This window comes from Pieris rapae, chromosome 11, assembly GCF_905147795.1.
Source record: "Pieris rapae chromosome 11, ilPieRapa1.1, whole genome shotgun sequence".
Taxonomy (NCBI): domain Eukaryota; kingdom Metazoa; phylum Arthropoda; class Insecta; order Lepidoptera; family Pieridae; genus Pieris; species Pieris rapae.
The window spans coordinates 5,967,297-5,995,295 of NC_059519.1; the positions used below are offsets into that span (position 1 = coordinate 5,967,297).

At 32.6% G+C, this 27,999-nt stretch overlaps 1 protein-coding gene across 1 annotated transcript; it reads left to right on the forward strand.

Moving 5' to 3' along the window:
• The first annotated feature begins 678 nt into the window (after positions 1 to 678).
• Positions 679 to 27,463, forward strand: LOC110994147. Its single transcript, XM_045629968.1, has 4 exons — positions 679 to 696; positions 1,427 to 1,600; positions 20,666 to 20,723; positions 27,189 to 27,463. Exons 1-4 carry the CDS (start codon positions 679 to 681, stop codon positions 27,302 to 27,304), a joined length of 366 nt encoding a protein of 121 aa, XP_045485924.1. The 3' UTR covers positions 27,305 to 27,463.
• The last annotated feature ends 536 nt before the right edge of the window (positions 27,464 to 27,999 follow it).

A 27,999-nucleotide genomic window follows, 5' to 3' on the forward strand; every position in this document is an offset into this window, starting at 1 on the left:
ACGGACGAATAGGGTAAAATACCCTAAACATTAGACATATTTTTAGTCCTAGTTATATTTGGTGTTTAGTAAACTAATAACACAACGATTATTGCTTATATTCAGTTTAGTCAAACAACCATTATATTCATAAAAACTATATACAAGGAAAATATATTTTCTTAATAATGAATTAAGTTTTGATAAAGTATTTCTACTCAGATCTACAGGCATCTAAGTAGCTCATGTTTAAGCAGGAATATAATCCATGTCGTGTTGACTTATCGAAGCTCGTACTTAAGCACTTCACTTGTGTCAGCTTAGTTGATTATGTAGAACTGTCAGTAGGAAAATTCAGGTATGTGTTAAAACTGGAAGGTTAAATAAGAGTCTACAAAACACATTAAAACAAAAATGACATCAAAAGTTTTATTTATTATATTATATAGATATTGGTTTTACTTATATCTAATCATTGTTAGTTTCATGTATCAATGACAGAACCAAAAACTTAGAGTTGCTTCAATTTGATATTTCTCTAATGTCTCCAAAAATATTTCACCCACTGTGGCATTTTAATAACTTAAATAACGTTATATTGTGTAATTTGTACATTATTTAATGATTTTCTTAATTGTAACTTTCTTTTCACTGCACGGCTCATACTCGCATGCTTTTTTTGCGTTAGACCGTGGAACAATGGCGAGACAATGCCCTGTTTGTTTAGCAAAAATCTTGGATTTTTATTTTTTGCCATGTTAAAGTAATTGTTGCGGACTTTTTCATCCCTTGTTTTAAAACGTTAGTAATGGTCCCGAGTCCGAACCAGACGCATGTAGATTTGCTATTTTGGGTGCAAAAGTAACAAGAATTATTACTATTACACAATATATAACGATTCACGATTATTTAGAATTTAATTATTCAGTATATACGTTGCTCCTCCATGTTTTAGGTTACATGATATTTAGTTGTAATAGTACATATCGGAATAAATACACACAGCACTTTATAGGAAATAAATATTTTCGTGATCCTTCCGTTGTTTTTTTCTATACCAGTGTCCTATACATATATACAGTCCCATAATCCTATTATTATATGCTTAAAGGATTTAAAAATCTAAATTGTATGCATTATTAGATTATTAAAAATAAAGTTTTCGACTGATAGTCAATTACATTTAAAAAATATATTAGTCACTTTGACTTCATACATACAGAAATAAAAAAATAATTATAATTTTTGCCGTTTTAAAGGTGACTTAGACTGGCATGACATGATCTGAAAATAGACAAAGATTATCATCTGACAACTATCAAGAAGTAGGTTCAATCTGACGCCAAGATCCATAATTGTTAAATTAGAACATAAGAATCAGATGGAATCATCGTTTTAATCCGGTATAAATATTATAAAAATCATTTAACATTATGTATTTTTTCAGACGATGCCATCATTAACACCCGTTGCAGTTCTGTTAGCGCTGGTAGCCGTATGCAGTGGTCTTCATTGCTGGCGATGTGGACAATACAGTGATGGTGTAGGCTCCATAACTCCGTGTAACAATAGAAGTGCTACCCGCTTAGAAATGTGCCCGCCCAACGCTAAATATTGTATTGTGAGTATTTCTATTTATGAAGAAAATATTTGAACTAGGTTGCTTCGTTTCGTACGGGGATTTAAATACTCTAAAATATACGTTGATTGGAAAAAAGAAAACCGTTTGAACTATGCTACCCCTTGTTGTATTTATGATCCTTTCCTTTGCTTAATTAAGTCTATTAGATAGGAAAGCATCGGCAATTTAGCTTATATTGTCAGGCGTTGATTAAGATGTAGCTGTATTTATTTTGACAGCCTGCTAGCTTAAAAATATACGCATGTTTTTCAATAATAAAATCGATAATAGAAATAAGAATATGTTTTTTTATAGTTAGCTTATAAATAACCTAAAAATTAAGCATCATATAGTTACGTCATACAGGTTCTATAGCTTATCAGTTAGTTAAATCATGAAAAAGATAACTTGCTCCGATAAAACACAAAGATCATAAAAAATCGTTAGATTATGAAAGTTGAATTTTAATTATTATAAGGTATATAATAATCCCATCTCTCAGCAACACTCTCACCATTTAACATTAGACTACATTTTTTACAAATTATTTTTATACTCATTCTAGCGTCAGACCAATATCACAACCATATTTTGTCATGAAACAAGTTTATTATTACTTTCATAATTATGATATGAGTAATACTATATTATTCGAGAAACTAATGTAGAATAAACTAGAAAGAATGTAACTAAATGGATGCATAAAAGAATTTAAAAATAAATAGAATTATAATCAAACTAAATGACGTACTCAAAATATTTTCCATTTGCGAGAAAGTAAGTGCCTGCTCAGATTCCATTTGGAAAATGTTTTCTTTTTAAGTAAAACCTTTTAACATACATAACCTTTTTACTTAATTTATCCGTCTACAAGTCTTAGATTTTGTTACCATATGGTCTAAAATAAATGATTTTGAATGATATGTGATGTAAAGTACTGGAGTGGTTGAGTTAAGAAAAAATATATGTTAACATTTTTATTTGCATAAGTCATTACCAAAGACAATTTTTGCTTACCTTTTTCGACACACGACACCTTAATTATTCTTAAATAAACAGAGTGCGTGTTAGAGTGTAATTTATGTTACATACAACATACATTATTTTCTTATTTATTTTATTCCACTACATACGTACATAGTTATGTAGTTTTTTTTTTTTTTTTTTTTTAATGGAGCTGCGAACCCACCGCTGACTTTTGCTTATCAGGGTCCTTTTTTGCTGTATTTATTTTGTTCATTCAATTTTTTAGTTTTATTTTAATATTGTTATGTTATATTATATTGTGTTTCTTACAGCAGCTTTATGCATTCACATTTACTTAACATTTTACATTTTTAAATTGTATATTTATTTTCTTTGTTTATTTACATTCACTTTACATACTTTCATAAAAATTTAGCATTTTGGTCATTTTGAATTAATTACAGGGCGTAGCAATATTCCGGGCGCCGTTGAATATTCGCGTCCTCCGCAGAATCCGCTCGCAAAATTTTTCCAGGGCCGTCCTGTGCCCCGCAAGGATGTCGGGCAGCACATTGCGTGTCATCCGCATCCCCACGGTCTGCTCCAGATCGTGCCTTTGAATGGCGAATATGGGGCACCCCACTAGGAGATGCTCCACCGTTTGTATTGTGTTTTCGTCGCATTCACATGCGGGACTCGTTTTTATTTTGAAACGGTGGAGGTATTCCGCGAAGGCTCCATGCCCTGTCAAAATTTGGGTCATTATAGGGTTAAACCCTTTGGTCCTTGCGATTTTGTACGCAGCTTCTGGGTCGGGCAAGAACATCCTAGTTGTCGCCCCGGTTGTTTCTTCGGACTGTCTCTTGACCCATTCCCGCACCGTGCCTGCGCGTATTAATTTTTTAATGTATGATAGCGGGCAGCGGTCGTAGACTGGCCTCCGCTTTGTGTTAGTGGCTTCTTTGGCCAACTGGTCCGCTCTTTCGTTCCCTCTTCTCCCCGCGTGTGCTTTTACCCAGAAAAGTTTGACGCTCTTCTCTGGGTGCTGGGTAAGAAGCTCGCGGATCTCGGTGACCACGGGATCGAAAGAGCGTCCCCCCGCAACCGCATCCAATGCAGACCTTGAGTCGCTGTATATGAGGACCTCGGTCTCCTTCCGCTGCACCGCTATCTGCGCCGCTCTTTGTAACGCCACCAGTTCTGCCTGATACACGGTGCAGAAATGTGCCAGAGGCAGCTTTTGACTCTTTATTTCTTTTTCTCCCTTCCAAAGGGAGATCGCAGCTCCCACCCCTTCTTGCGTCTTACTACCATCCGTATATATTTGAATGCTTTCATTATTTATCGCTAGTTCTTCGTTTGTTAGAATAACATATTCCAGTGCTGTCTTTGCCGGGTGAAGACTTTTATGAAAAGGTGTTTTCGTTTCCACCTCAGCTCCCCCTAAGTACTCGCAGGTCATATGCCCCTTTTTAATTTGGTATAATGTTTTGTTTTCGTGTACTCTCAGATCTAGGGGGAGTAAGCCTGCCAGCACTCTGAGGGAGCTGAGTGGAGCTGTCCTATAAGCCCTACATATCTTAATAGCAAAACTTCTTTGCACTGTGTCCAGTCTTTTGATCATGTACCTCTTTTTTGCCGCGTCAGCCCATACATTTGCCGCGTAGAGGACTATGGGTTCGACAACAGCCGTATATATTATTTTAATGATTTCCGGGCTGAGGGCTGAGGCCCCAGCTGACCCTAGCTGTCTTGGAAACCTGTTTGTAAAGGCCGATGGCTTTATTGCAGGCTGCATTGACATGCTCGCTGAATGTGATTTTGCGATCTATCGTCAGACCCAAAATCCTCACACTGTCCGACATGTCAATTTGTGTGCCACCCATGTTGAGTCGTGGCGTGTCGTATTTTAATCTTCTCGTAATGAGCATCGCTTTGGTTTTCGCGGGGGCGAATCTTAATTTGTTTCTGTGCCCCCACTCCCAGATCTGTGCGAGTGCATCATTCGCTGCTTTTTCTGTTTCCAACGCCGTGTTGGACTCAAACAGGAGGACCACGTCATCCGCGAAGGCCTGCGCGTAAACACCGGCTCTCTCTAATGTTTTTAGTAGTGGGTCCAGCAGCAGATTCCAGAAAGTGGGTCCGCTGATGGATCCCTGTACGCAGCCTTTGTTTGTTGGTTTTGTCGCTACAGCTCCTCCGTAAACGACGCGGACCTCCCTGTCGCTTAGATAATTATGCACTAGTAGTGCAAGGTTTAATGGGCATTGCTCTTCAGTCAATCTCACACAAATGGCCGGCCACCAAGCGTTGTCGAAGGCTCCCTCTATGTCTAGTGATATTAGTGTTACGACTTTTTTGTTCTTTAGACCCGAGTTGATATTTTCCATTAGAGCATAGAGGGCGTCCTCGGTACCACGCTGCGGCGTGAAACCGTATTGCTTGGAAGAGAGTCGGGGGACCAGGTGCCAATTCAGCCTTTTCACCAGCATTTTTTCCATTATTTTGCCCAATACCGGTCATAGTTATGTAGTTACAATACGAACACTTAAACATTTTATTTCATTAAAATTAAAAGTTGCTAGAATTTTTGTACACTTAACCCAGATTAAAGCTGATTTAAAAGTAAATTTAATACGCTATTCTGTTTAGTACACTGTAAAACTTATACGTAAAATATTTGTTTAATGATTGCACTTATCACTATGCATATTTAGCTATTATTTACCTATCTTCACTATTTGACACAGTCTTCAATTGATTATACTTCTTTACATTTTATTAATTTTCGTTGGTTTCTTTATATTTTATGATTCTAGGTAGCACTGAAAATGTTAGAAAATGAAAAACGACTTCATGTAGAAAGTTGCCACTACTTTTATTGTTTTTAAACATTTTCAGTGTTACCCACGACGTATACGCAATGGCGTATCTTGAATTTTTTTATTCTTATTATTTAGGAAATCCACCAAGATCTAGTTTTATTTGAATATATATATCTTATATCTTTAAACGAGCAATTCTTGTATATATATATATACAATTGGAATCTCGGGATCGGCTCCAACGATTTTCATGAAATTTAGTATACGGGGGGTTTGGGGGGCGATATATCGATCTAGCTAGGAATAAATGATAGAAAATAACAAAAAGGTGGTGTTTGAGTAGTCCCAATTTAAACTGAAAAATGAATCTTCCTGACATCTATCGGCGAATAATAATACTATTTTTTTTAAATTGCTTTAACGACAAAACTACCCTTTTCATTCCATATTCTTTTTCAATCACGCAACTGAACGAAATGCACTTAAATGATTTACGCATATAAAAGAAGGAACCAAAACAACTGAAATTTACTTTAATTATCCTATGCTGTACTGGAATTAGAACCTAAGTCCATCTTATCGTGCGGCTTTGCCATCGTATATAATTCCGTAAAATCTAAATCTTAACGCCAGTTAAGATAGCAGCCATTTTGTGGACGTCACAAAATGGCGGATAAGAGAATTCGCGCGGAAATTGACGCGTGACTCGCCCCTAAATCCTTATCTTGAATAGTACCCAAACGTCAGCTTGTTTCCGATTTCTAAGAACATTTATCGTATACTATTTTAGATCATTTATTTTATTGAGTGCCTTGGGTACATTTGGAATATATGGGTATAGTTTACAAGATAAATTCCCACTATGGAGTTGGCGTGTTTATCTAACATTAGCTATCTTGAGTTTTAACTGTCTTTATCACGATACACTTGAGGATTGCCTTACAAGTAGTGACTTAGCTTTAAATAAATATTTTTTTCTACTATAACAATAAGTAAATTTTTGACTAAATTTATTCAATATATTAAGTTTTCATTACGGATAGTGGCTATTCATGTTCGCATGCAATTTGAGGTTGCATGCGTTTAACGAACGCCGATATGGTCAGAACCGTAATTTACTCACTCCATAACATTGACACGCTCATTATGCTATTAGTGGATAATAATGCGATTATGCATACAATACTTTATAAATAAAATTAAGGTTCGTGTATCATACATTGCAGATAACTTCCGTTTGCTTTCCGACGTACGTCATCGATGTCTTCCTATGTCGTAGACTAACCTCGATTTAGCTACATAATGCTACGTAGTGCTACAGTGTGCTACACAATGCTACACGTAGCAAAGAAATCTTTGTTTTCGCTATAATTGTCAGTACTGTTTATAGACTGCATATTTTCTGTTATGTATTTATGCTTTTTTATATTTATCAAAACCAATTTTACACATTATATCAGGACAAATCGATGTACTCATTTTTGATTGGGCTATACAGCAGTGGCATTTTCTTTCTCTGAGCGTAATTAGCACCTGCTATTGCTTTTAAGAAATCATCGTGATCCACGGTATTAACTTAAATTAGACACACATTATATATATGGGATAGCTATTACGTCACTAAAAAAAAATACAAAAGCGTGTAACAGACGCTCGACTAATGATTGTCGTTAAGCTCCCCATTATCCTTAACAAATAAACAAGTAATTACAGCAATTATCTTAAAATAAAAGTTCAGGCGATGTTTGTATATAACGATTTTTGTTGCGTTATTCACGTCTCATTAAATAAATAAATTTTCATAAGGAAATTATATTAAACAGCGCTTTCAAATATAAATCGAGAGACCTTTGTATACGCCTGATTAAAAATCAACCAATATGCTAATATATTTAACCTTATAATAATTGTAAAGTTAAATCAATTTTTAACAAGAGTAGATATGTGGATTTATTGTAAATTCTGTAAGCATATGTGCTTATGTGAACTGAATAGCCTCCACGGGTTAGTAGTTTATGTATGTGTCGAATAATAGGAGTACAAGACGGCCAATAGAGACTAAAAAATAAGTTATATTCTCAAGGAAGTAGTTAATATAATTATTAAAACTCTTCTTCTTGTGTAAAAATATATGAAATATTAAAAAACCAAATGTCAGTATTATGAATTTTTAAATGTATAAATACATACATTAGGAAATAATCATTATAAATGTCAGTTTTAATAATTAAAATGTTAGCGAAGCAACTATGAAAGCAAAATAAGGTGAAGGATACTTGCAACTTGTCCTAATTCTACGAAAAGTCGCGGACAGCCATAATTCATAGCAAGATACATGACGAATGAAAGCCTGTAATATCGCTGACTGGAAGCAGGTCAATGGGACATGAGATGCCTCTTTGAGGTATTGTCATAACTGTGCTGTAGGCCATCCGTTAAAAATATCACACGTCAAGACGATAATGGCACTGTAAGAATAAGATTTTCTGTTTGAACTTTTGCATCAATAATCCGGTCTTATAATATTAATTTGGAATTGCATGTAAGTTTCGATGTATATTATTCAGATTGTAGCGACTGAATATTTAACTTTTAAATATATGCATATTCAAAATTCTACATTATAAATTAGGTTATCGGCCTACCTCTCTTTATATATTGTTAAGCGAACCTTGTAAGTGTTATGTATTCCTCAGTGTTGAGATTTAAACCCTTTTAGCAGAACTCTTGATAAAGTAAAATAATGTAAAACTTATACGATTGGCATATTAATTAATGTGCTGTTTTTAATGTGTGTGGTTTATATGTATTTAATTTTCTTTACCTCCTTCTTTTAAATTTTTTAATTATTATTCCAGCGAACCCTTAATTTCTCAGAAAGCGACAGGTACAGTAGTTTTGGTTAGGTTTTATTTCAAAATCATTGAACATTGGTAATACAATTTATATGTTTACATTATTATGCACTGAGAACATATTTATATATTTGAACAAATTGTACATATATAGTAATTCTAATATACCTAATAACTAACAAATGGGATGCCACTTGTTCAGACACACTGGTCCCTTCCCATCTTCATGGAACCAACAACAGACCTGATGCGACTTTTGATGTGGCTGAAAAAGCTAAAGCCTGCAAATACAGTGGTCTAGGCTCTGAATATGATTTTGTCCCTTTCGGTGTCGAGACCCTTGGTCCGTGAGGTCCGAGCGCGGTAAGGGTTTTAAGGAAATATCAAAAAGGTTAGTCGACATCACAGGAGACCGAAGAGCTAGCAACTACCTCGAACAAATAATTAATCTAACTATTCAAAGGGAGAACTCTGCCAGTATCTTCGGAACCTTGCCTAAAGACCCTCCTTTTAATAATATATTTTAATTATTAAATTTTAAGGTTAGTTATTACTTACAATTTCAAATATATCATTAACTTACTGAACATAATTCAATGTGATATTATGGTTCAAAATTAACAATATAATTGTTGTTATTGGGATATCTAATATTATTACCGAAATAGCAATCTTTCCTACAATAATTCTAGTGAAGAAAGAGATAGCAAATAAAAAGCAAAGAAAATCGAAGATATTATTTGAAGTTGCAGTGACCAACTTTCTCAGTTCGATATGAAATAAGGTTTTTAGAGCAAACTAAATCAAATTCTATGTTGTATGACTATTTCTTTAACATTTTAAAATTACTATTATTATTTATGGCTGGAGTAAATTTTGTTTGTTGTTTGTGACTTGGTTGTTGATAGAGACAGTTGTTTTAATATTGGGAATGTGATTAAATAAGATTCTATACTGTACACCTTCACACATACGTGACGCAGCGCTTAGGAAACTTCAAGAAAAGAGTGTCAAAATTCGCAACACACGCTAAAATATATGAAATTTATAAAACAAAATAATTCCGTCTGACCGATTCCGCTTTAAACTGCATGTTTTATTAGTATGTAATTCGTACTTAAATATAATTTAAAATACTCCAGGTACTAAAAATTTTATTCTAGCCACGTTAGTTAAAAATGATATCTATTAGGATTTTAGTATGTAATCTCTCTGTTGGAATAAAGGGCCTTTACAGTTCAGCTCGGGCTGTTTTGGTGAGCTTGGCTCAGCCTAAATTTTTTCGGACGATTTTCCCGCGACTAGCGCAAGGGCGTCACCTGTGAGACTTGAACCTTGGCTTGGGCCCTCGCGGGGTGGTCAATCGCTTGAAGCGAAGTATGCAGCAAAGGTCCTCGCCTTCACCGGTGAAGGTTTTTTACCCTAATCTATTTATGGCTACTATTATTATTGGCTATGCATTTAATTTATCATTGGATAATTCCGTTAAGAAGTATTAGGACTATTAATTCAGTAAAGTATATTCGTACCTAGACGAGAACATTACGTTTATTGAATTGACTTGCGTTATAGACATTTCAATACTGCAGTGCGGCGCCGATAACAATAATTCTCTCACAATATAGGTTAAGTAATTAGTTATTACGAGATGTCTTTTATGTTCGATGCTATTGTCTTTTTATAATTTCTATTTATCATGTTTCATCTTATAAAGTTGGATCTTAAAAGGGGCGAAATAAATTTTAAATTAGACTCGGAAATTAACTTAGTAATGTTATGAATTAATCTGAGGTGTAATAATTTAATGGATTTAATAAGTAAACTAAAAATGTTTTCATGTTATTACTAATAGTTGCAAAATAAAAAATATATGAAAATAGCATAGGCGTCAAAGAGTATTGCCAGATAGTTTTGTCTGTTCGACCCTCTTTATTTGAGAACTAACATGTTAAATGCACATACTACATATTAAATGTAAATTTAATATGTAGTAGATTTTTCTACCGTTCAAAGTTATGTTATTTAATGAATAAAGGTTTCCTTGGTTAGGACTAAAATAAATTTAAAAGTCTTGCCTCTGCGCCAGTGTTTTTTTTATAGAACAGGGGGCAAACGGGCAGGAGGCTCACCTGATGTTAAGTGATACCGCCGCCCATGGACACTCCCAATGCCAGAGGGCTCGCGAGTGCGTTGCCGGCCTTTTAAGAATTGGTACGCTCTTTTCTTGAAGGACCCTAAGTTGAATTGGTTCGGAAATACTTCAGTGTACCTTTAATAAACATTTCCTCGCTGTATTACGATTCTTATTTGTGGTTACCGTTAGAAACGGGAACTATCTGTCACAATCATTAGGCTGGTCCACACAGAGCGAGCAGCCGTCCTAGGCATTTGCTGAGCGAAGCAACTCGGCTAGGGGCAAACGCGCGCGCTGCTGAGTGTCGGCTTTTTGATTTGCTCAGTCGTTTGCCGTGCGGACTCTGTAGGCTCGCCGCGCGCGGCCGCCTTGCGATAAGTTTCCTCGCGCGGCAAATGCCTCGTGCTCGCTCTGTGTGGACCGCCTATTAACTATCGCTGGTGCACTTAAACTAAAATATATTTTTTATCATTACTATATTTTTATTATTGTGTAGGCTAAGAATATAGTAATACTCTAAATATTTATCTTAATGTTTAAAAAATATTTTATAAAGACTTCTATTTAAGAAGTTTATTTATAAGATTATTTGTAAAATAAAAAAAGGACTTGCAATATGTTTGTACAGTGCACATAATTTCACTTTAAACCGACCATTCACCATGACGACCTCAATTCATTAGGGGCCGATTCATTCTCAACAGGGATATTAGGGTTGTCACATTTAAAAATCTATTACTTCCGCATCCTAATAAGAATTAGTTCCGTCGGCGTGAATACCAGCTTTTCTGCGTGAGGTTAAATAGCGAAAGCCATAATTTTATAAATTTAATAGGGAAAATATTTAGTGAGATAGATAGATTTGAGTAGATGTCATAGCCAATGTAGATGTTATAACAAATGCCATGTCCATCGGTAATTAAAAGCTCTCCTTAATACAAAAAATCTAAGTCACTCGAACTTTAAAACAATATGAGTTTAGTACCACTATAACTTTACCTCTAATAGAGTTAGAGAGAGACTAACTCTCTTACTTACCGGAACCTATTGTGTTACGTAAAGTCAATTGCTGAGTCATGTCAGTAGTATGCGTCAAACTATAAAAAGTTATTCACTGCCTTGAAGGAGCTTTACTGTGAAAAATATTTTTAAAAGCTTTCACTAAGTTATAAAAAGAAATCAGTACTATTAAGTCTGACTGCGGCATAAAAACTTTTTTATGAAAACGTTTCTCAATACTACTTTCCCTTTATTTTATAAAATTTCTTTAAATACATTAAAATGTAATTTCTAGTAGGAAAAATTTTAAATTAAAAAATTACACTCTTTGACTGCGATAAGACTGACGAGGTATTACTTAATAAATCTTGCTCTTGATTGCTTTAATTTCGATAATATTACTGGATAAAATTATACTGTAATGTTTTTTTGGATTAATTGTGTATCTATGCGGTTGAAAATAAGAACACAAATATTTTATTCCGAGACGGAACTGATAAGGTATGTTATACGCCTTCATACGCGGCATTTTTTTTCAAACCATATGATCAGTCCCGACGAAATAATTGCTTTAAAATACAGAAGGCTAATTAGTAAAACTTTAAATATAAAAAAAAATTAAATCTGAAATGAGTTGATGTAACTGACTGAGGCATTGGTTAACGTACTATGTATTACATTGTACTCCTTAAGGAGTTTAATTTAATTATATTTTGTAGTTTATAGTGTACGGTAGCCCTATTCGTGATTTCGGTAGAGTTAATCCATTTCGCTAGAGCCCCGACAGCGCTTTTGTTTGCCAAACATACAATTAATCACGCTGCTACATCAAAGGCATTCAGGTGTACATAAAATAAATACTTTTTAAGGAATCCTTTTACTGTCGATAGAGTGGCCTGAGAAAAGTAAAAAAAATTGAGTTGCGGCTAAGAGGAATGGCAAAATGTTTTACACAGTTGAAATAAACTATGCAAACTTCAACTTTACTCTTTACGTAACAAAGTTTTATAATAATTTTAATCTTCATTTCTTTCATAATTTTTACAAAATAAATTTTGAAAAATGCCACATTTAATTTACCATTTGTGCAATATTTTAGCACAGCATTTCGAATATGAGTCCTTTTTCCGGTTACGTCAACGGGAGTCTGAACCAAGTCTTTAATAAGTGGACGGCGTCATTTCCTACTCTTAAAATATGTTTTGTTTGATGATTTGCTTTTTTAAAAGAGTACCGAGAGTTTTTTTACGCCGGTTTTTTCTCTCGGCCTACACCCTCTGTCTTATTTGCCGATGAGTAGGGATGCCTACAGGCTCAAATTTAATGACGTGATATTTGTCTATTTTATGTTCCATAATAAACGTATTTTATTTTTCATTTTTATGTTTATTTTTTTTAAATTCAAATTTTAATAAAATATTTGCATTTTCGACATGTTGACATACAAAAAATGTTTATGTCCTATCGAACGAAGACGCGGGCAACTATTGCACATAAGTACGTAACAGCTAAGTCTAGTAAATCTCACAAGCACAAATTAGATCTGCAAAACCCTTGACCCAACACTTAAGCGGTAAACCGACCCCTATTTATACAAAACACGAGAATATTTCACAAAGGAAGTCTTTTATATATTAACTCTAAGGTATAGAGATCTTTTCCTTAAATCTTAAATTAATGCTAATTAAGAAAATTTTGTGTATGAACTTGGATAATTGCGATAGTTTTGCAAAGATTTTTGCTCACCGAGCGTAATAATATCCTAATTTCCTATGAAATTAAAAAAGTATTTAACGTGTATTTTTAATTTAAAGTACGCTTAAAACATAAAATACTTAATGGGTTTAAATTAACATACACTGCTGTATGTTAATTAAATATTTTCTTTTTTAATTTCGTTATAACTCACAATCAATAAAACTGTTAAAATGTCATCTCAAAATATTGACATAAATTAAATATCAATGTGAACACTACTTTCAAATCTGATTCGTATGCGAAAACATAAATATCTATGAAATGCATAAATAATAAATTAAAATACATATCTACTAAGCAAAAACAGATGAAATCTTAATAAATAATAAAAAAAAGTTCCTTAACCTCACACTTTTTTTGTACCATCATCATTATTTGTTCACAATTGCATTAATATTGCACTTCATTGCATTAAAAAACATAAAGTTTATTGAAAAATAAGCCATAGTGGTCTTTTCGCTACGCTAAAGAAAACAATCAATGTGTATCTTAATGAGGTTTATTATTATGAAAACAATTATTTACTTTACTTATTTATGAAAACAAAGGTGGTGGAAAAGCGTTCTTTGTCTCAAGTATCTACATAGTAGGTACCTTTTTCACTGTACCGCTTATGGAGAAAGGATGGTGTACTGTTACTCCAACCTAAAAGGATGGCCACCAGTCTAACCACTGACTGGCCGGCCTGAAGGCCGTTAAAGTGGAAAACTTCTTCACCCTTAGCAGGCGGAATTACTTTCTTTGTTTCTTCTAATTAATTACTACTTGATTCAGCGAAGAAGTGAAGTGTAGCAACATTTAAAAGCGCAGATAGTTAATGTTGCTACACTTCTAATTCAGCGTATGTTAAAATATACTTACAATAAAATAAATATGATGGGTAAAATTTAATGGATTTTCACACATTTGACAGATTTTCACGATAGAATACATATAAGTGATTATCATAAATGATTTTACTGATAAAACGGGTTTAAAAATAAAGTTTACAGTACGTGTGTTTATTATATATATTATATTACGCTATATATTAAACTACGCTTTCCGGTTTCCACACGTAGTCTTATAGACAATAAATAATTAAATTATATCTCTAGACTCTTGCGAAAGCTTCAAAGCCCTAATTATGATGCCACGAAAACTTCAAACGAAGCATATGAGCGCTTTGTGGATTTAATTTATAAATATCTTTTACCTAAATTCTATGAAGTAACACATTTATGATCGAAGAGTCTTGAAATTCTGTTGTATTTATGTATTAGAAAGGTCACATTTGGATTTCTGGCCCGCGACAGACGCTAGTGGAACCGGATGGAGGTGGCCTATGTCCAACTGTGGACAAACCAAAAGTTAACTAAATGATAAAACGTTCCTAAATTTTAAAGTTTTTTTTTAAAATAATGGCTATTATTATTATTACTATTATAAGGTCACATTTAAATCGTTACGTCCTATAATACCGAACAACATAAGACCATCAATAGTAATGAATATAATCGTTATATATTGTAATAATAGGATATTATATACGAGATGTATGATGATGATGATCTTTTAGGTAACAATCAAAAAGTTCTGATTCGGGATTTTCAAATATGTATTTTTTGAAAGCTTTTTAAAAAAGAATTACAGAACAGACGTGTTTTAGTTAGACAGTAACTGGTATACTAACTGTAATATTTTAGTGTAGTGTGGAGTCAGTTTCTGCACATAGTCAGTCAGTCATTTGGGGCGTGGTGCGTTCAGCACACTGATAATTTGGTAGAAAACAACAAATTTTGGCAAGCACTTTAAATAAACTTAAAAACACATTAATAACATGAAACCAAAATTTATTATTTAAAAAGTGTGAAAAGAGTATTAATATTATGAATAACAAAAAACGGGTATCCTGTAATGTAATGGTATATGTAACTTTGTGAATTTAAACAAATATTTTGTAGTATTACTAGGAACTAGTATACGTCGTCTATAGAGCAATAAAACTCAGACACCAATATTTCAAATCTCTCAAACGCCTTCAGCCACTTTGTGTCATAGACAGGAACAAACGATCTTGCTGTATTTTGTATGCTTTATGTTATATTCTTATCGTGAGAAATATTTTAGTTTCTTGTTTTAGATACATATATTAAGTCTGTGCTTGCGATTGTCTGAAAATTTCTTTTTTTAATGACAAACCTGCCATATTTTAATCAGTAGAGACAGTAATTTTTTTTAACTTTTTGGGTATTTATTAGGTAAATAGTAGTCTAGTCATTTTTAACTTGTGTTTTATATTTTCCTTTATGTGTTTGGTAAAAATGCATTGTTATTTTAAAATTAACTGTGCCAAATAAAACTATATTTGTATAAATATATAATAATTCAAGTCTAAAATAAATAAATAATTTATTTTAGACTTGAAGAATATCTTGTCACAGCAGCCAGCACGCAAGCAGGTCGATTAAATAATCAATACGCGTAAATATATGTATTTTAACTTTAATATATATCATATATTTTGTTATATGTTTCATATATTGTGTTTGTAAACTAACATCGTATGAAAATGTATTATATACTTTAGTTACTCATATCACACATAAAATAAATCAGATAAATTCGTAAATAACATCAAAATATTACTTTTTATTTTGTAACGAATACTAAGGTGTTTATAAGTAATGAATGATTATGCAGTAATAATTGCTAATCAATACCAAACTATATAATAATATTTATAGTATAATATAATGATAAATATAGAAATAAATCTTCGAATCCGGATTGTAGGCTGATTCTAAAAGTTATAATTGAAAAACTTCGTGACCACTCTCGCCTAACCCACTTCTCGATAGCCATTGATTTCTATTTCGCACAAAACAATACTTTCAGGGCTTTTTCAAATTGTTTCTCAGAAAGTTAGGTTTAGCTTAAGAGATGACCAGCAACCTTGAATAGGTTTAAGTAGCATATAAATGTTTATATGGAAAATTGTAAGGCTGCCGAGATTCTGAAAAAAAAAGAAAGCCAGAAAGATTAAAATACATATGATCCATTGCTGACGCAACGCATATGCCTTTACTATAGCCGTTTATATTGGTCAAGAACATATTTGGTCCAATTACAGACAAGCGACATAATCCATGGTTCGGTTTAATTCAACTCGGGCCAGTTTTGAAGTTATACTTCCTTTGGGGCGTTAGGGAGTACAATGCGCGTGCAAACCGTTACAATAAGTCGACACCCTGAAGTTAACTAACTCAACATTTGTTTTAAATGTAGAAATATTTTTTTTGTCATATTGTAATAAACTTTATTTATAAAACGCGTTATAATAAAACTTTCAATATATTAAATACCTTTTTTCTATTATTAGTGTCTTTTATTCTACTATTTTTTTAATTCAAAAGATTTTTATCTTGTTACGCCAAAGAAGTATCACATCTAACGCGTGTACATAAGTACACACAAATGTTTTTTTAGTTAAGTTACTAGAGGCAGACGCGCATTAGGCTCACCCGATGTAAAGTAATACCGCTGCCCATGGACACGAATTAAATTTAATTATTAAATTACTCCCAGAAGGCTCGCAAGCGCGCTGCGGGCCTTTTAAATATTGATACCTACGCCATTTCTTGAAGGATGAGCCGAATTGGTTCGGAAATACTTCAGTGGGCAGCTGGTTCCACATAGTGGTGATGCGCTGCAGAAATTGCCTTAAGAAGCCTTCAATTGTGGAACGACGGACGTCAAGGTGATACGGATGGTATTTTGTATTCTGCCTTGACGATGCTACTCAGCTGCATGTATTAGTCCGAACAACTCTCTGAAGACTCTCTATGGTAACTATAGCTGATGCAGAGAGATCCGACATCTCTCCGCAACGGCAATCAAATCAAAGTTATTTCGTATTTTATTTTATTTATTTTTTATTTATTTATTAACACTTTGTTGCATTACTTAAAAGGAAAATATTAAACATAATTTAATGACAATCAACTGGCGGCCTTATCGCTTAAGAGCGATTTCTTCCAGACAACCACTGTTAGTAAAGGAAAAAACCACTATGAGTATATTAGATAAGGTAGGCAAGAAGTACAAAAATAAAAAAGGGAAAAAAAAACATACTTAACAGAAACAAAAAGAAATAAAAATAACCTAAACTGATACAAGTTACCTAAAACAAAACAAAAAGTAAACAGTGAACATGAATCATGACAATCTAATTCAAGATCGGTCTCACGTCAGTTAGTAGTTAGTGATATGACATGGACAGGTAATGTTTATAAAGCAGAAATTTAAAGGAAGATAGAGAAGGAGCTAAGCGAATAGTGACGGGAAGTGAATTCCATAGCCGAACTGCTGAAACCTTAAAGGAATCGCCAAGAAAAGAGGAGTTATGAGATGGGATTTCAAGGGCATAGTTTTCGGAAGAGCGTAAACTATAGTTATGTGAACCCAAAAATTTGAAATCATTTTTGAGATAAGAAGGAGTTTTAGGATTGAACAGGATGGAATATAGGAGATGGAGAATATGAGCATCACGTCGCTGTCGAATGGGTAACCAACCTAGCCGCTTACGGAACGCAGAGATATGATCATACTTTCTTAGACCGAAAATAAATCGGATACAGAAGTTTTGGAGACGATCCAGTTTGATTTTGATTGATTTTATTATTGTTATTTAGATGTTCATTTGTAAGTTCAAATATATTACTCATACAGAAGTTTGTAAAACCAAACATGCTTATGAAAATAACTTCTGAAACAGCTAAACAGTTTTCAACTTTAGAACACGAACTTTCAATGTAGGTGAAAATTTGTTGAACAACGTAAAGCGAGAGTAGAAGCTTTAACTGTTAAAAAACCTTGTCATTTTTGTAATTAATGACTCTGGCAATACAAATCCACGTAATAAAGAGAGTCTGTGATAGTCACTCCGCGATTGACATTATTTCAACTTAGACATAAACACGAGATATTTCTGATACTTCTATTCATAAAATCATTCCGTTCCGGAGTGCATTCATCTGTTTCTATCTTAATCTGGCGATGCTTTATTCCCTACGGCATATCACAGTTTTAAAATACATATTAAACTATAATATATCCCTCAGGCACCAAGTATATATACATTAGTAGTATTAAGCATTATTTATGTTTTTTGCGTATATGATAACTTAATAGAAAGAAGCCGCCGTGGCTGAATTGGTTTGGAGAACTTAATTATGCGTGAAATTAAAAAAAAATAACATAAATTCCTATACTTTATTTATATCAAAATAGAAAATGTTTAGAAAATCTGAAAAATTTATCGTGGACGTATTACAAGGTTTTTCATTTAGTACAACAGTATTTTATTGAATTAAGAACATCAAAGAAATCAAAGTAACGAATTTCACAAATTTAATCATTTGAGATATAGTACTTTATCAGGATTTACATTTTATTCCCACAAAATATTCTTCATTCTTTAAGTTATACGTGATCTTTTATGTTTTACAGATTTTTTTAACTGAGAGTCATACATTATTATTGTATTTTTGTGTGACTTTAAAACGTCGAGAAATAATTCAGCATGTTTTTGTGTACTTATCAAATTGGCCACGTCATATACGAATGTTAAAGGAAAGTATGTAATTAATCAAAGTATAACTTTCTCAAGCAGTGTTGGCATAGTGGCATGCGCCTCCCATACGTCGTAGGTTCGATCCTCGGCTGTGCACCAATGGACTTTTTTTCTATGCGAGCATTTAACATTTGCTCGAACGGTGAAGGAAACCGACATGTCTTAGACCCAAAAACGACGTCGACGTTACGTACTACGTATTAGATTTAAAAAATTATCATGAAACAGATTCAGAAATCTGAGGCCAAGTTCTAAAGAGGTTGTAGCACCACTGATTTATTTATAACTTTCTCAAAATATAGTGTAACATTGTAGTTAATTTATAAATTTATAATATAATTAATTCCAAACACGCCGCGCCGCCCTACCATGAAATAATTAAGCATACCTTCTAATTTGCATACAAAGGACCCTGAAAAAGGAAGCTTATTAAATTGATTAAACCTTCAGCAGTGAATTTTACATTTGAATGATTCAAAAAGGAAGATTTATTTATTAAAATGGTTATCTATTTACGAGTCCTGCCCGCGCGTAAGTTTATTTTTAACATTTTCAATGACGGTGTTGCCTTAATTTCCCTTTAAGAGGTCGAATTTTCAATCGAACGTTGTATTTAAATTAATATAAGCATAAATGAATAACAATAAAAATGAGTGAGAATAAATTATTATAGTCTCGCAAACGAATCACCAAAAGCCTGTTAAATAAACCTCAATACAACAAGTAGGTCTGATGGATTTAGGAAGTACTTTAAGCTACCAGTTAAGGGCTCTCGTCTAAACGAGCCAAGTTAGCTAGCTAAAGTTTCCCAATTATTCGGTGAAAATAGAACACATGGCTACCCTACATTTTAAGTTCTTGACTGATGAGGATTTTGATACCCAGCTTAATTAAGCTTAGTATCAAAATCCTACTCAGAATCCTAAATTATCCGTTAATTCGGTATATAATAAAAAGCAGTCTCGTTTAATAATAATATTCCAGTGACGGTACAACCATCCGCAGATTGCATCCGATTTTTTGATAAATATTATTTTTATAAATAAGTAGGTGATCATAAAGCTGATCACCTACTACTAACCCAAAAATGTACATTTTTGGGTTTTTAAGACATGCCGGTTAGTGGTGATCATGAGTCCCTGGGGATAAATGGGACAAATTAGAAAACATTAAATTGGTACACAGTGATTCAAACGCACGACCTTACGGTTGAAAAGCGCTCGCTTAAGCCTGCTTAGCCTCGTTTATGATACCTTTTGAAATTATTCACAGTGAGAACACAGTGTGTTTTTAAATTTATTATTGATACATATAAGATGTAAAGAGTTACGAGTATTTAAAGATAAATAATTAAATTCAAACTCAAAATGGAATAGTATTTTCTAATAGTTCCGAATACACTCCATCAAAATGATATTGGCATCCTGTGATCAACAGGACTACATTTTCTAACCATATATTAGTTTTTATTCAAAGGAAAGTACTTGGGACGGAGTTTCAAAGCACCGTTTAGTTTCTATTTTTGTCCATGAGACTATAGTAAAAATTCATAATTAGACAATGGTTAAAAAAGTAGAAAAAGTTTTTATGTAAAATTCTTAATTCTACTCACATATTAACTATAGGGCATTGTAAGCTATTAAGCATTCTAATAAGATCAGAACGTTAGACCAAAACGCACGTCGGTTGCACGTTTACCTCGTTTCATGTTTTAATGGGGCCTAACGAACTGCCATATATTTGTTTTATTACTTACGTCTATAAAGAAACAACTACACAACGATCATAGCTTTGTACTGTAAGTTTTAAAGGGCAACATTCTAAGAGGAAGAAACGTTTAGTTAGCTACGGAAACAATTACACAAGGCTTAAAGCTCGTAAATATTTAAAATAAGACCAATTCTTTTGTTTCAGAAATATGTCAGCGAATTGACAGTGGTTCGAGATTGTGTGGAGACGTGCAGCGAGAAGGGTAATTATTTTCATAGTATTTATATACATTCTTATTAAATAACGACATTTTTCGTTCTTTGCGAATAATTATTTAAGAAGAAATTAAGAGACGTTGTCTGTCGTTGTTGGATTTTGAGCGCATTTTACGTTCTCTTGCTCCGTGAAGGAAACCATCGTAAGGATTTCCTCATGACTGCCGGATGATTGCTGGTTTACCAATTGTAAATGGCACGAGATGCGGCTTCGTTAAGAAAATTTTCTTCCGTTAGGTTCATTTTCACGTGTAACAAGAGTTTTAGATTTGCCACCAATTCATAAAAACAAAAAAACAAATGAATGAAATATACTACATAAGGTTACCAAGGTTACGAGTTCTAAAAGAGAAATTCAAAAAGTTTTCATTAGCAATTTTCAATGTTACCCATGTAAAAAAGTTGCATGTCCTATTTAAGGGGTTTTAAATCAAAATTACACTTTAATTTATATTAATAATCGTAATCGGCCTTTTGGACATTATTGGGAATAATAATGTTATAATATATTTGATGAGTGAGAGAAAACTCTAGGGGTAGGCTGATTTGGCTTCAGGATAATTGCTAAATCTAGTGATGTTTGAAAGGCTTTTTTTCTCTCTCGATTTTTAGATAATGTTTATTTATTTATAATTTATTTATTAACACTATAAAAATTGAACATAGTAAGATGAAAAAGAGAGTAACTGGCGGCCATTTCCTATACAAAATATTTGAGGTATGATTATTTAATTTCAAGGCACATATTACATTCAAGTTGCAGTGACTACAGAAGGTACCCTCACATCTACATTTTCAAATTCGTGATAAAGCTTCTAATATTTTAGTTTTGATATATAATTAAAATAATCATTAATTTGTTTAAATAGTTTCATTTTTCTGTAATGTTACTCTAACCTAAATATTAGAATAAGTGAGTGTAAACATTTAATGAGATGGTGGAATTTTATGTTCTATTTAATATATAAAACAGTTTATAAAAAAAACCTAATTTTCCGAAAAAAATACAGTAGAGTGGAATAGCGCCTCTCATTATGTGCACGCCAGTGTATAATGATATAATTAACACATTCTTTAACAAAATTGCCTTTGTTGGCGACATTTTAACCCAGTTCTATGGTGTTAGAGCGCAATTTTCTTAATGTGCTTTTTAATTGATACAAATCTTCTTTTTAGTTGGCGCCAATTTATGCTTGTTAAATTATTAGGGATGGAAAAAATTCAAATTGTCAAAGCAAATCATTAAACTTTTTTCTCTTTTAGACTTTTGTAATTTTTGCATTTCTTATTCTTTTGTATTGCATCGCAATCCATGTATCCGCGAGATTAGCTTTTTTATTTTAGATTGAGTTTGGTGATTGTCTAATTTTTTTATTTTTTATTTAAAGATACAAAGATTTAGTTATGCACTTCTTGCACTTTACCATCATATTCCTTTTTTAGTAGAGATCTCTTGTATTCTCTCAATATATTATTTTATTTGTTTTTCTATAAATGTAAGTAAGTATAAATAAATAAATAATAGTTCTTCTTCTCTTCCCTTAATAAGTATTAAAATTTCTTGAACAGCAAGTTTAAGTAATCATAATGTTTTGGAGATAGGTTTATGTAAAATTTAAAAGAAAAACATGATTAAATAATATTAACTGTACGGGGTCTTATGATTACTTTACTCCGGTCTGACTATCTCCTTAAAGGCAAATAACTGCAGATTATTTGAAACATATTATAAAAATTATAAATAAAATTAGAATATTTTGGGTAAGATGAGCATTCATCTATTTTTCACAATTTTTAAAGCCTCTGTATTCAATTATTATTACTTAATATGTTCTGAGATTTGTAAAATTCAAATATAAGTATTTCCAATACAACTCGTAACCAGCTCAGATATGTGATATCATGCGAGGTCGTACTTGAGCCTTGTAGAGTGCATACGTGGTAAATCAGTAAAAAATGTAGCCCTATCCAAAACATACAGCTTTATGGCTATTCACTTGCTCTCACACATAAAATGTTGCAATGGTGTAAATTACTAAAGGGCCTGGCTCATACGAGTGTAGCAGATGTGCCATAGAAAAAGGTATCATTATATAACAGCATATGGTACAATTTTGTCTTCCTCGAGTTGCGGTCACTATAAACAAAACTACTTAAGTAACACGTACTTTTATCTATTGCTATTAAACCGTACGTGATAGTCAATAACAACAAGAAATAGTTGGGGTACTTTTGATGATAATTGTTTTTGAAGAACTAATTTCAGTGTAGTATGATGATATGCTAGAAATCAATTTTTTTCATTGAATTATAACTCATTCGTATTCGTGTTTAGGTTTAAAATCCATACAAGCATCTTGTAAAACAAATAAATTGCTATTGAAATGAGTTGCGGAGAGTTTCTTGCTATGGCATTCATGTTGATTTGAGGTAGTAAATGTAAAATTTAGAGTGGTTTTATTACTGTTCATAAGTATACAAAAGTTCTAAAAAATGATATTTCATTTCGATCACCAGAGACGAGATATTTTACGGATGAAACGCGTCAATCGGGTTTTTTGGTTTGTTCTTTCTATCTGCTATTTCCTGATTAATTTGAAAATGCTCATCAGTCGTTTATGATGATAAAGCACAGAATAGTGAAATTAATAACTTCTAGGTAGATCCATCTTAATTTAAATTAAAACGTGTAACTTTATAAAATTAAATAGAAAAAAAACACTCAATTCAAATTTGAACGTAAATTACGCTCACTCGCAGGTAAGTATAAGTTTAGGCTTTTAGCATATCCTAAATTTATTGAAAAAATACATGAAGAATGTAATAATGATGATCTATTCCATTTTGTTTTATTCATATCTGCAGTATTGGCAAATTGTGAATTGCCCGCTCAGCATTGGCATCTCGCCACAAGATTCGACACTGAATATTTACCGATTCCAATATAAATAATACATAGGAAATGTATTTTAGTAGGTTGAGAATTATTTGACAGATTCCAGATTTACTATTTGAGAGACGGTATAGCTATATAAATTGAACAAATATTCCACTGTGTTTTAAAATGTAACAAAGAAAAATAGATTAATAGAATACGCCTTTGGTGGGCTTATAAAGGTAATAATAAAATATAAACATATTTAACAAACATTAAAAAAAATTTATGCGTTTTATTCATATTAAAGTTTGATGAATTTTTTATTAAATGTTTCATATTCAATTCTGTTTCATAGCGGTGATGGAGCAATTCGTTAATGCAAGCGAGTCCAATCAAATTGTACTATTTTCTATGACTAGAAAATCAGTCACCAAGCGTCGCGTTTCGGGGCGCGTGGCGTTTTAATAATGTGTTTCCGCTTTAATTCTTACTTTCTATTATAGTACGAAGTATAGATCTACGTAACAATTTTATTTGATATTTAACGTTAGTAAGAAACTAAATATTAATTCTAAAATAATAACTAACCTTAAAATGTAATAATTAAAATTTATTATATAATAAAAGGAGTCCCTTTAGGCAAGGTTACGAAGATACTGGCAGCGTTCCCCCTTTGAATAGCTAGACTAATTCTTTGTGCGAGGTAGCTGCCAACTCTTCGTTTCCTGTGATGTCGATTAACCTTTTTGATATTTCCCTTAAAAGCCTTATAGCCCTAGGACCCCACGGACCAAGGGACTCGATACCGAAAGAGACAAAATCATATTCGGAGCCTAGACCCCTGATAAAGCCTGCAAATAGCAGGCTTTAGCTTTTTCTATAACGTTATTTATATGTCAAGTATCCGCTATAAAATATGAACTAAGTAAAATATTGGCCTTTTAAAATGCAATATTGTCAGCAACGATTTATTGCCGTCTCGGACTATGACCACAAATCCTTTAGCGGCGTTCAATCGTTAAGCGACATCTAACGATAACGCCGTTAAAGCGTTATTTAAATGGATTTTGATAAGACAATATATCTAAATTGATTTTATATCAATTGTGAACCATTCACAGTTATTTTAAAACGAATATTACTATCACTTTCACGTTGAGAACACCTAATATTGGTAATATTAGGTGTTCTGTTATTACATAAATGGGACTTTTAAAATCACGTCAAAATTATTTTTTTAATTCCAATTATAGTCTTTTAAAACTCACAAATTATATGTTAGTAACAAATACTGAAACTCAAAAAAAATGTAAACAATTCGTTTGACCATAAACTAAAATCTGTATAAATATGTATAGTCTACATCTATTTTAGATATATAATATGTTCTCTGGGGCCATCTGCCAGTTTTCGTGTGCTCCAAACCCAGCGTTAGGAATAACTTATCATATCAATGAACATGTAGGTCACGTGCGTTCAGAATATTCAAATATCTTAAAAATTTTATATCCCCACTTATAAGCCGTGTCACGCCTTCGCCGGACTTATTTTCACAGATGGAGAGGCTGTATACTGATTTCATTGGTTTTAGGAGAAATCGTTTTTAGCTGGGGCACGGACTAGTCTCAATTCTGTGGTCGTGACTATATATTCTGGCGTGCTCCAACTTGGAAACGGGTAGTAAATCTCTCGTCCAAGATCTAAAAATTACAGCTTCTTGCCTCATCGCTAATACATAAAAAATAGATACTTTCATACCTGGCAAATATTTTACCTATACAAATTTCATTGTCAAAGTAAATAAATAAAAATGCAAAGGATCTTTATTCTCGTATTAGTGCTACAATGATTTTTGTTTCGTTAGTAATAGTTGCACTATTGAAGTTTGGAAATAACCCATTTCGGCCAAACAACTACAACAAGGGTGCAACAATATACAAATGTGTCTTGAAGTTCGTCTCGAATAATTTTCAAAGTGACGCTGTTTTTGATTAAATAAAATCTCTGAATTTCTTAGTCTCCTATATGAAGTATGGGCCACATATGCAACAATACTTAAGTCTAATTGTTGGATAAATCCAAGTAAAATCCAAATCTAAAGATTCAATTCGTTTAACGATAAACAAAGCTATGGTTTCAAAGGCTGTAAATCAATGTAAGAAGCGTGGAAAACTCCCCTTTGATCGCTGACCGATAGTAATTCTTGTTTTATAGACCTTTACGTTTGATTACTGGATTAGCCATAAAAGAGCAATTTTGTGGAATTCGTTTAGATAGGGTTTACAAGCCGAATTGTTTGAGAGAAACATTTCATTTATAGTATGTAATGTAATTAATTCAAGTCAATAGTAGCACAGTGTGTCGGCCTGCAATATTTTTTTCTAAATGATAATGTAGCATTTGAATCTGTTTTATTATCATTTCTAAATTGAGTGGCCAAGTAGGTCATCAGCCTCCTGTGCCTGACAGACGTTGTTGACTTTTTGGGCCTAAGACATGCCGGTTTCCTAACGATGATTTCCTTCACCGTTCGAGCGAATGATAAATGCGCACATAGAAAGAAAGTGCATTGGTGCACAGCCGAGGATCAAAACTACGACCTCAGGGATTAGAGTCGCTCGCTGAAGCCAACACTGCTCTAAACATAAAAAAAACTCAAGAAAAATCAAGGACTTTAAAGTTGTACAAACAACTTTCACATTTATACAATTAGTGGGAGACAAGACTAATAAAAATTAAGTGCATCGGAATTCACAATGGCCGTACGTAGAGACGCGAATTAAACTGTCCCCAGCGTCTCGTGTTAAAATACAACAATTTTCTTCTTTTAATCTAGCAATATTCACGTAACGTAGGTTTGTAATTGAATTATTACTTAAAATGTTCCTAGTATCGAAATATAAGTAACTATCCTAACATACTTCCTTACTTTTACATAGCCTACCTTTTTAGTACATACCAATATATGGAACATTTTACTGTGCTACCATATAGGGACATTTCGCGATTCAGAATAAAAACATAAGAAAGTAAAGCGATGGTTTTATATTTTTTTACATAAAACCTTCCTCAGCGTTCAAATAATTAATTTAAAAAATAATTGAATTACTCTAGCCGTCAAGATTTGCTCTTAGCTATATCTAGCGATTCATTTTTATTTATATAAACTTAATTTAAACAAAAGAACATCGCAGTTGTAATAAAACACTTTTTTACGGATTATAGTTATGTATTATTGTATTTAAACTTATAATTATTTGGACATAATTTTAAATTTAAACCGACGTTTCGCGTGCTTTACAGCGTGCGTGGTCACGGTGACTATAATCCGTAAAAAAGTGTTTTATTAAATGTGTAAAAGTTATGTTAATAAAAGACAATACTATCGCAGTTGTATTTCAGATTTTGCGTCATACACAAATTCGCTTATTAACTAACTTAATAAAGTTTGTTCTATATGTGAAATAAAAAACACTTTTGCTATTTTCGGAGAGAAATAAAACAATTATTATTAACAAATCCGACATAATGAAGTCTGTTATTGTGGTAATAATAAAATAATATTTTTTTACAGAATGGTGGGGTGCCCGCACGTTCTGCTGTGAATCGGACGAGTGTAATGGAGCCTTCTCAACAAATCCAACATTCGCTTTAATCATGATCACTGTTGCAGCGTTTTTCCTTCACTGACTGTTTCCTTTGTTTGTATAAGAACTGTATAATGCGGTTTATTTATCTTAACCTCCTTTGGTCTTACTCAATTAAGACTTTATCTTTTTCACGAATTGTTTAAGTACAGATTACATTAACAACTGAATTTTTCCCTGCACAATGAATATTGGAATAATAATTTAGAGAACTTGTTATCTACAAATTTAAAGTCTAAACAGCTAATATTTTATTATCTTCAATCGATTATTAAACAAATTTTTAAAATCATTTTATCGTAGCTTTATTTATTTCATTGAAATATTTCAAACTTTTACTTTTTGTGAATTTTAGTTCAAAGTTGGTACAAGGCTACTTATAAAATCAAGTAGAAGTAAATTTAAACAAGCCAAAATCATATTTGAAGCCTAAATGTTAATTAATGTTTTCGGTTAAATAAAAATTACAAAAAAATTAATGATCATAACAAGGTCAGTTCGCCACTAGGTTTAACAGTTGCTTTTTTTATTCTAACGTCCTCTAGATTATTCTAGATGCCATCTAGAATGTTCCCCTGATGACATATGTATTGAATTCGTTAATTTATCGTAAAACTTTGTAGAATGAAAACGCCTTAAATATAAATGTATTTTTATATTTATTACATACCATCATTATTTCTTTTTATTGAATATGTTACAGTCGTACTCTGTAGGCGTCATTTATATTTATTGTTA